Source organism: Dermacentor albipictus, chromosome 1 (genome assembly GCF_038994185.2).
Source record: "Dermacentor albipictus isolate Rhodes 1998 colony chromosome 1, USDA_Dalb.pri_finalv2, whole genome shotgun sequence".
Classification (NCBI taxonomy): Eukaryota; Metazoa; Arthropoda; class Arachnida; order Ixodida; family Ixodidae; genus Dermacentor; species Dermacentor albipictus.
The window spans coordinates 509,427,550-509,438,609 of NC_091821.1; the positions used below are offsets into that span (position 1 = coordinate 509,427,550).

An 11,060-nucleotide genomic window follows, 5' to 3' on the forward strand; every position below is an offset into this window, starting at 1 on the left:
CACGTACGCATCGCTAAGAAAACCAGGGGCAACTGCCAGAGGAGGTCAACCTACCGCATCCGCCTACCTTCCCCCTCTGCGACGTTTCGCCTGGTCTCCGTCTCCACTTCACTATACGTTACCTACATAGTCCTCTATGTGGTGGTACTGCTTTCCCGCGCGCGCGCTTCCTTGTGCTATTTTCCTCACCTCCAGGCGCCTTCCTCGTTCGCTTGCTTGGCATCTTCAGACAAACACCAACGATTTGAAGTGCTGGCCAATTGCGCTTGCGTGTAAAGCAATCAATGACGAACTCTCTTCCAGCTCATGTATTCCTGCCCAACAATGCACCATATGCCATAGAAAAACTGCATTTCTAATCGACGTGCATGCGTTTGCTGTCTGCGTGCGCGTGCAAAGGATGGTGTGCCTATCCTCGCTGCGTTAAGCTTGACAAGAGTGGATTACTCGTATCGCAAATCTTTGTTGTCTCTCCTTTCCACAAAAATATTCATTTTATTACACTTTACACAAACCTGTTGCGTTTTACATACATCTTATTGTGACTTTTAAGCTGGTGGTCAGGCCGGCGAACGTGCGCAGCAGAACCTCGCCGACCGATGACGTCATCACGCGCGTGGGCACCCCTTCACCATTGCTTTGCCTCATGGCTGCGCACGGAGACCGCGCATGAGCAGATTCGGATTTATGCAGAAGCAGAAGCAGCTCCGCTCCACCGCCGCGCCTAGAAAACAGCCGGGTCTCCGACGATGAGAGCGATAGGGCGACAGACTAAGAGCGTCACACCCGAAAAACAGGAAGCGCGGCGCGAAAACGCTTCTGCTCAAGAATGAATGCCATGACTTCGGTCCAGTCCCGAAAATTGCACCGATGAAGCGACGGCGAAACATCAGCGAGTTGCAGAATATCTGGAGTTACGAGCTCGCGTTACCGAGCAAAAGCGTGCGTGCAACCAGACGCGTCGACAAAACGATCCGGGCCTGTGAGTCATGGAGAACTCGGTCTTTCCCTTGACCGAGTCTCGAAGCATAACCACACAGAAAACTTGGATAAGTTTGCAAGCATAACTACGCATAAACCTTACCGAACCAATAATAACCTAGGTGGGGCTGCCAGCTTCGCTGTTTGCCGAGTCTTCGCGCCACACGTGCGAAGCTTCCCCCAATTTTTTTCTTTTCCTTCCAATGTTTGAATTTAGTATCAAAACTGTATAAACAAATCCAGTCCTGCCTGGACCACGTGCTGGCCTGCAGTGTTCCGAAAAAAAAAAACCTAAAACGGGAGGAATCAACTGTGCGAAGGTTGACGAAAACTGGCCGGCACTGCGTAGCAGCAGCAGTAGCCGAAGCGCATACCCCTAAGTGGACATAATATCATCATCAGCAGCAGCAGTAGAAGCCGGAGCAACAGTAAAAGCAGAAGCCAAAGCAAGCGAAGACTCAGCTGGACCGACATAGCTTCAAACGACCTCAACATTCGAAGTTCAAAGTCAAGCGGGCATCACGGAAATTCACTATGATGACACCGTGCCACACTGAGGTAGTAAAACAACGAGCTGCGGAATACTTGAAGACAAAGACATGGGCTCGAAGAATGCAAGATACAGACAAGAAATGGGAAGAAAGAGACCGTCACCACAGCCTGCACAGGGTCAACATGAAACCTCCGAGGAACTGAGGGCAATGGTGGAGACCTTCATGGATGTCGTTATGAACAGTATCATGTCTATAACGCGGAATTCGGTCCTGACGCTAGGGAGACACTGACGGACTTGTAACAAGCTATCGTGGCGCAAATAGAGCGCATCAGAGCTATGGGGCAAAAATAAACACAGAACAGGCGCAAGTATACCCAATCCGAGAAGCGCAGGTGCAAGCAGCGCTGAGAAATCATGATGAATAAAACTAATAAAAAGAAAAAGGAGCAACCAAAACTCAATATCTACCAATGAAATTGCAACTATATCAATCGTAATGAGAAAACCTACTGAAATATTCCAATCAGTATCGATGGGATTAGTAGCCTTGCATGAAACGGAGATCGAAGGCTTCATCGTCAGAGGCTATCGCGCTCACGTAGCTCATGGAAGGCAAAGAACCGCCATCTTCACGAAGAATGGTGTAACAACGCAGCAACATCAGCTTGTCCACTGGATGGAGATTCTGGCAGTGGCAGTGACGGCTAAAGCACGCTGACTAACGAGGCTTCATCGTATTTTGCAGTCGGTGGTTGCTGGCGACTCGTCCTGATTTTCGCAAAGGAGGCTTCGTCTGCGGCAAGGCTGTTCTCCGTCTGCACGGTCGTCGTGGACGGCATTGCCTTCGAGTGTGTTGAAGGTGTCGACAATCGTCAGTACCCCCATATACACAAAGCAAGAGCAATAAGAACTGATATCGCTTGAAGATAGTGGGTGGTTTGTTTGTCCCAGCATTCTGGCAGTGGAAGCGAGGGCGAATGGGCAGGAAAGAGCGACTACCATGTGCACGCTTGACAATCCGTTCTGCTTCCTTGCTGTACAGATTCCCGTTCTTCTTGGCACGTGGCTATCTGCACCAGCCCGGGGATATGCCGACACCGCTGCAACATCACCGTGCTCTGTGGCAACAAATTGGACCAAAGATCTTAACGCTCTGGCCAACGTTATACTGCGACCAACGACACCTTGCGGCCCCGGCACATCAACGGCGTCAACCGAACTTATAAAAGCCTGCAGTCCCAACGACTTCTTCAGTGGGCAGGAAAGAGCGACTACCATGTGCACGCTTGACAATCCGTTCTGCTTCCTTGCTGTACAGATTCCCGTTCTTCTTGGCACGTGGCTATCTGCACCAGCCCGGGGATATGCCGACACCGCTGCAACATCACCGTGCTCTGTGGCAACAAATTGGACCAAAGATCTTAACGCTCTGGCCAACGTTATACTGCGACCAACGACACCTTGCGGCCCCGGCACATCAACGGCGTCAACCGAACTTATAAAAGCCTGCAGTCCCAACGACTTCTTCAGTGGGCAGGAAAGAGCGACTACCATGTGCACGCTTGACAATCCGTTCTGCTTCCTTGCTGTACAGGTTGGTGACTGCCCTTCCTTGCACGCTAAACGTACCAGCAATATTTGTACGCTGCTCTTCCCCTGCCCACAAGTGTTAGTTTCTACAGTATGTGATTGTATTCATGTTGTTAAACTTTTGATGTTAGCAGGCGACATTGAGTCAAACCCGGGACCAACTGATACTAATCCAAATGCCGATGTGCTAGCTGCTATCACTGCCCTGTCTGAAAAATCGGATGCCCGTCACATTGAGTTGATGGATACTTTAACACAGCTTAAGGCGAACCAAGTTGAGCTAGAGCAGAAAGTATGCGACCTTACTAACAGGCTTGCGGCTGTCGAATCCCAGGTACTGTCGCTGGACAGTGAACGTGTTCCTGCGCTCAACGATGCCATATCCGAAGCAGTTCGTGCGGAGTCAGGTGCAATAAATTCACGGCTAGACGATCTCGAGGATCGCTCCCGTCGAGATAACCTGATTTTTTTCGGTATCCCGGACACTTGCTCTGAAACATGGGCAGAATCTGAAGAACACGTTCGAAAAATTCTTTCAGAAAAACTGGATCTATCTTTTCCCGACGAAAGTATTCATCGTGCTCATAGACTGGGCTCGTACGTCTCGGAGAAATGTCGACCCATTATAGTTAAATTCGGTTCTCCCAAATTAAGGGACAAGATTATATCGCAACGTACGAAGTTCAAAAATTCCAAAGTATCATTCAGTGAAGACTTCTCTCGCGCCACACGCCAGTCGCGCAAAAAGTTGGCTGATTTCGGTAAGGCTTCGGGAGAGAAGTATCTCTTGCGATTGAACCGATTGTTCATCAAGAAAAAGTGCTACGTCTATTGTTCATCCACCGACCGTGTTTGTGAAGTAGATATTGCCGAAAATCGTTCCAGTAAGAACAGAGGCACATCTGTTTCGGCTTCCACGAATACTGTCGGGAGTACCTCGTTCGCCGCTAGTAGTTCATCGCTGTAGCTATCTGCTCGCCCGGTGGCTAAACCAATTTCCTTCCTTTTTACCAATGTGCGCAGTGTGCGTAATAAACGTGATGACCTGTCTTCAGCCATTGACTCGTGTTCAGCTGACGTTGTTATCTTAACTGAAACTTGGCTCTCGAGTGATATTGCAGACTATGAAATCTTTCAAAGTGAAAAAGCTTTCACACTTTTTCGCTGTGATCGTGTCTCGCGTACTGGTGGCGGAGTGTTGATCGCCGTACGTGACGGCTTGAGTTGTTGTGTTATAGATATTGCTACTCGTTTGGAAATCGTGTGTACGCGAGTCACTCTCGGATATCGTGATTTTATTTTTTGTGTGTGCTATCGCCCACCCAGTTCGCCCTTAACATTTCATTCAGATCTACATGATGTATTAAATGAGTTAATTGTCCGGTTCCCCTCATGTCCACTCTTCCTTCTTGGTGATTTCAATTTTCCAGCAATTAACTGGCATGAATCTCCTCCCTCATCTGACTGCTCATCTGAGTGCTCTCTCTTCATCAACCTCTGTATGGATTTTAATTTTAAGCAACTTGTCCTTCAGCCTACACGATCTACTGACCAATCTGCTAACATTCTTGACCTCCTTCTCACTACTACACCGCGGCTTGTTTCATGTTTAAGATATTTACCTGGTTTGAGTGATCATTGCCTCATTTATTTTGAATTGCGCATATCTGTTCCCGCTACCAAAACCCCAAAAGTTATCCGAGACTATAAAAATGCTGACTTTGAATCTATAAACAGTGAACTAATGGATTTTGTCACTGACTTCATTCCAAGTGTCCACACGCGCAACATTGACGAAAATTGGACCTTATTCAAAGATAAAGTCAATTTTTTAATTAATAAATTCATCCCTCAGAAACGCATTATATCTAACTCTCATGCCCCGTGGTTTAACGCGCGTCTGCGGCGCCTACTGAACAAGAAAAAAAGGCTATTCCGGCGGGCCAAAGCAACTCACACGGCCGAACGCTGGCACGCTTACGCCACCGCTGAGACGGATTATAAACAAACTTCGTATGAAGTAAAGCAAAATTTCTACCAGCACACGCTCCCGCTCCTTCTTAGAGATAATCCGAGGAAATTTTGGAATGTGGTCAGCGGGAATAAGCCGAATACAATAGATCTTTGCGATAATCACAACACTCCAATACACCAGAGCGATTGCTGCAAAGTGTTGAATGATTTTTTTGCCTCGTGTTTTTCTTCTGCCTTGCCGAATGTTGTCCCTCATCCTTGTACACGTGAATTTTTACCCATAGATCCCATACTCATTGATTCGGTTGGTTTGACATGTTTAATTGAAAACAGAAGATTTCATCTTGTTCAGGCGTCGACGGCATTACAACGAAGTTCTTGAAAAGTACATCTACGTGCTCATCATTAATTCTTTGTGCAATCTTTGAACAGTCATTACAGAGTTGTACCATCCCTCCTGATTGGAAGGTGGGGAAGGTGGTTCCATTGCACAAATCAGGTAGTAAAGCTTCAATACTAAACTATCGGCCTATTTCATTAACCAGCGTTCCCTGTAAACTTCTTGAGCACATTATCTATTCTCATCTTATTACCTTCCTTGAATCTAACAACTTCTTCAATTCATGTCAACATGGCTTCCGAAAATTTTTTTCGTGTGAGACACAGCTCCTGTCTTTCACTAATGATTTGTTTCGCGCTATGGATGCTAACGTTATTGTGGATTGCATTTTTTTAGACTTTGCTAAGGCGTTTGACACTGTTTCTCATGATCTATTATTAATTAAACTCGGTGCTCTTAATATTAACGATCAGGTATTAGGCTGGATTAAATGTTTTCTTTCCAACCGTCGTCAATATGTCTCAGTTAATGATTATGACTCGCCTCTTGTTTCCGTAACTTCTGGGGTGCCTCAAGGTTCTGTGTTAGGTCCTCTACTGTTTTTAATTTACATTAATGACCTTCCTGATAACGTTATCTCCCATATTAACCTTTTCGCAGATGACTGTGTGCTTTATCGTTCAATTACTAATCCCTCTGATGAAGCATGTTTGCAATCGGACTTGAACGCAATTTCTTCATGGTGCAGCGAATGGCTCATGACACTTAACACCACCAAGTGCAAACACCTGCGTATCTCCAGCCGTCCTCCTGAATACACCCCTCGCTATCTTCTTAATAACACTCCGTTATCATCTGTCTCATCTTACAAATACCTGGGTATTCACTTAACACACAATCTGTCCTGGAAAATGCACATCAACTACATATCTAACCAGGCTAACCGCACGCTCGGATTCCTACGGCGCCATTTCATAGCTTCTAACAGCACCATTAAGCTTCATCTATATAGGACGTTAATCAGGCCTAAACTAGAATATGCTTGCTCCATTTGGGATCCTAATCAGATAACCTTAATTAACGCTTTAGAGTCTGTTCAAAACCGCGCCGCCCGTTTTATTGTTTCAAATTATTCCCGAACAGCAAGCGTATCTGCAATGAAATCTGCACTTGGTCTTCCCGTTCTTTCTCTGCGTCGTAAATATTTTCGCTTGTGTCTTTTTCACAGAATTTATTATACCAACCCTATTCTCAAACGTAAGTTACTCCTCTCTCCATCTTATATATCTTCCCGCACTGACCACAACTGCAAGGTAGGAATACCGCAATGCCGAACTAGCCTTTGTATAAATTCATTTATTCCTCGAACTGGAAATGACTGGAACCACCTCCCTGCCTTCATGGCTGCCATCACCGACGTCAACAAATTTAAGAAATCTGCCGCCGATTTTGTATGCCCCTCCTCTCTGTAATGCCTCTGGCCCTGAGAGTACTGAAATAAATAAATAAATAAATAAATGCACGTTGACTAACGAGGCTCCATCGTATTTTGCAGGTTGGTGTCGTATCTCTTTTGTACTGAGTTCACGCATGCATTGTTATCGGTGTTGCTGCCAAGTGTTGGACATACATTCGGTACCCCCTATGTAATACCCCTTCGGGGGCCTTTAGGGGCATTATGAAATAAATACAATGCACGCGCCTTAAGTTCTCGTGTTCTCGTGTTCTCGTGTTCGTGTTTTGTGTAAACGGGTCAAGTTAACTGGGCCGTTACCTAAGTGTGAGTTATGACAGACGGCTCTGGTGACGTGGCGAGGGCCCTCGGGGTGAAATAACTGGTCAGAATTAAGGAAGTTGCGAAGCTTCTGACGGATGTGGTAGGGAAACTGGGTGCTCTTGCGAATGCCATGACAATAGGGGTGGCAAAGTTCAAGGGTTCCAATGCTGAAATTTGTGCTGTACTGTTTGGAATCCGAGATTCTCTCAGCGTCAATAATGAAGGCTTTGAAAAATTAAGGAAGACGTTGCTGACTTCCGTAGTGAACTGTCGGTGGCAAAGACCCAGCATGATTAGTCCAGAAAGGAAATTCAAGAGCTCCGAAGGGAACTTGATATTGCAAAGAAGGAAATTGCTGAGATGAAACAGGATAGTAGAAATATGAACCTCAAGATGATGGGCCTTCCAGTGGTCGAAAACGAAGTACTAATGGAAAGAGCGCAGGAAATTGCTACGTACCTCGGCGTTCAACTACGCGAGGGTGACGTTGAAATGGCGCACCGGGTACAGTCAAGACAAGAAGAGGCATAATGTTGTTGTTAGGTTTTCCATACGACTGCTCGAGATCGAGTGCTATCCGCTGCTAAGAAGACTAAGCTGAATACTGGGAACCTTGGTTTAGAGGCTCATGAGCCAATTTATGTAAGCGGACATCTTTGCATTGAGAACAAAGTACTGTTTGGCAAGCCACGACATGTGAGGAAAGAGAACTGGAAATACATTTGGGTTTCCCAAGGCAAAGTTCTTACGCGAAAGTAGGACAAGTCACCTGTTGTGTACATAACTTGCGAGGCGGACTTGTCCCGCATAGGTTAACTGTACTAACGCTTGTCAGCTAAGAATAGTTTTTCTTTCTGTTTAAGTATGGCGTTCCGATCTTCCCAGTTTAATTTGATCGGAAACATTAACACATCTTATATATTTCACTGCAATGTTCGCAGTATACATAAAAATTTAAACTCCTTAGTTGCATGTATTTTACGTGATAAATAATTATTTGACCTAAAGTTGTCTCGAAAACATGCCTTAAGTCTAACGAAAAGCATCGATATTCACGGACACAAATTCTTGTCGCAACCTAACGATTCTCGTTCAAGAGGCGGAGGCGTCACATTTTTTGTTAAAGTAAACATCCAATTTGGTGTGGTTTACCGACCTCCTAACTTGTTGATGGCACCTCTCCTGCGTAGGCTTGCGTTTACTCTGGAAGAACTATCTCGAGGATCTGGTAGCAATATCGTGATGGTTGGTGATTTTAACATTGATTTAGCTTGCGATGTGCAAAATAGTTACACGCTACTTCTCCAGTCATTTGGCTTACGCAATCTCATCACAGAACCTACTCACCTTACTGATACGTTTAGCACCTTATTAGATGACTCTTTGTGCGATATAGATACTGGGGTGTGTGCTGGAACTTACTCTGATGTTATAGCTAATTTACCTATTTTTCTTATTACACAAACCAATCCACCCAGCCGCCGGTTAAACATGTGCTTACGAAGGTTGATTATAAGCTTCTTCGCAGAAACCTTTAACAATATGATTTTTAAGTCGTGCACGACAGTGAAGTTAACATTGAATATCTGAAATTTGAAGAAACGCTTAGAAATGTGATAAATCTTAGTAGCATCCCAATAACGCGTAACAATTACAATAAACCCATCTGTCCCTGGATGACCGATTAAATTCTATTTGTGTGAAAAGAAAAAGATGAGCGGTACCACAAACGTAAGGAGCACAGGCCTAACTCATATTACAGAAGCCAATTTATATGCTTCAGGAATAAATCAGTATATCGTTTACGGAAACAAAAAAACAACAATATTACTCCTAGATGGTACAGCAGGCCGATAGAAACGTAAAAAATAAGGACTATTCTAAATGATGTAATCTGTAATCACTCAAATCAGCCTGTATTGCCCGAACTAGTCAATCAAGCTACAGTAGAGGCTTTGAATGACTACTTTTCTAACATAGCGCCGTCACTAGCAGCGCAGTTTCCTCCCGGTTATGAACCCTCCATACCAATACAACCTGTTGTGATAGCTTCGCACACTAGTGTCGACTTCTCTATAATGAGTCAGGAACTCGTCCTCCGCCTGAAGAAACTAAGGATGCCATGGACGGAACCTCACATAAGGACGGCAGGTGGCCAATTACTGATGCGTACTGCAATATGTACTGCTAGAATTAACATTGGAGTTTCTTCTTTTGTGGCCGCTTTCATCGTTCTTCCTGTTTGCTGCTATATGTACACAACTCCTTTCGTCTAACAAAAGACGATGTCGTCATCTCACCTCTATCATGTACACTTGTTTCGGTAGGATGTGACAAACCGTTTCATTGCGAAGGATTTGACGACCGATTAACCACATTGTGGTTTAGCCACGGTAGCTCATAGGCACGAGGATACGTAAATGTCACCGACGGGCCCACGAACCTGTTGCTAATAAATTTTAGCACGGACCGACGGCACCTTACAAAGGGCACGGCTGTAGCTTATTTCGGCGGTGTTGCGTATGTTCGCAGCTGCTGTTCACTACTCAAAGAAGCGCCTACGCAAGACCCAGCTCCTGTGCTTGACGTCAGCACTGCTTTGTCGCAGCACGAACGAGAACGGCTTCTTACACTTCGGCCAAGTTCAACAACTGCTTTGCGTGGACGTCCAGCGTCGGTCGGATGCCCCTAACAAAGCACCGCATAATTACAGAGGATACGGCAAGACCAATTCACAAAAATCCTTATCGTCTGGCTCTCAGAGAGCGTGAAACCATACAACAATGACAAAAGTACTTGAATTCGGCGTGATCCAACGATCAACGAGTCCCTGGGCATCTCCTCTAGTTCTAGCCAAGAAAAAAGATGGCAGCTTGCGTTTCTATGTGGAGTGCATAAACTAAATCAGGTAACAAAGAAAGACGTGTACCCGCTTCCCCGTATAGACGATTCACTAGACAGGTTTCAACACGCGCGTTCCTTGAACTTAAAAAGCGGATATTGGCAAATCGAAGTAGACCCGAGAGACCATGAAAGGACTGTTTTTGTTTCGCCAGGCTGCCTATAGAAATTTAAGGTCTTGCCTTCCGTCTTGTGCTCTGCCCTTTCCACGTTACAACGCCTGATGGACACTGCTTTCCGGTCTGAAGTGGAAAACCTGCTTAGTTTACCTCGACGACATCATCGTGTTTTCCGCAACGTTTGAAAAACACTTCGAACGGGTTGAGGCGGTTCTGCAGTCCATATGGTCCGCCGGCCTCTCCTTGAAGCCGAAGTGCCACTTTGTCCTTGCGGAACTACAGTTTCTTGGTCCCGTCGCCAGCCACGCAGGTGTCAACCCCGATCCTGATAAAAACGCCGCCGTCACACAGTTTTTCATACCATGCGATAAAAGCGCTGTCAGGCGCTTCCTCGGCCTCTGTTCCTATTAGGGGTGGTTTATTGCAGACTTTGCTCGCACTGCGTCGCCGTTAGCTCACCTCACGAGATGCGACGTTGCTTTTGTATAAGGTGACAAAGAGCAAGGTGCATTCAACGACTTGCGGCAACGTCTCCAGACGCCTCCAGTGCTTGCTCACTTTGATCACACCTCTCACACATTGCTCCACACTGATGCCAGTAATGTTGGCTTGGGAGCTGTTCTTGTGCGGCAGCAGGAGGACACACAAAGAGTGCTTGCCTATGCAAGTAGAAAACTCTCACACACAGGCGCCAATCACGGCACAACTGAGAAAGAATGCCTCGCCGTGGTATCTGCGGTTATGAAATTTCGCCCATGTTAAGGCGTAAGCTTTTAGTGGCTCATGAGTATCCGGACGAAATCCGTGGTGAACGCAGGAAAGCGGTGGTCACCGGGGAGGGCGAGCAAGGACAGGAGGCGCCAGCGGCTGTGCGCTGTGCGA

The 11,060-nt window shown here is 46.0% G+C and overlaps 1 protein-coding gene across 1 annotated transcript; it reads left to right on the forward strand.

The window, feature by feature from the left end:
- The first annotated feature begins 453 nt into the window (after window positions 1-453).
- On the forward strand, window positions 454-4,775 carry LOC135913390 (uncharacterized). Its single transcript, XM_065445983.2, has one exon. It carries the CDS (start codon window positions 2,478-2,480, stop codon window positions 4,032-4,034), a length of 1,557 nt encoding a protein of 518 aa, XP_065302055.1. The 5' UTR covers window positions 454-2,477; the 3' UTR covers window positions 4,035-4,775.
- Window positions 4,776-11,060: the final 6,285 nt, after the last annotated feature.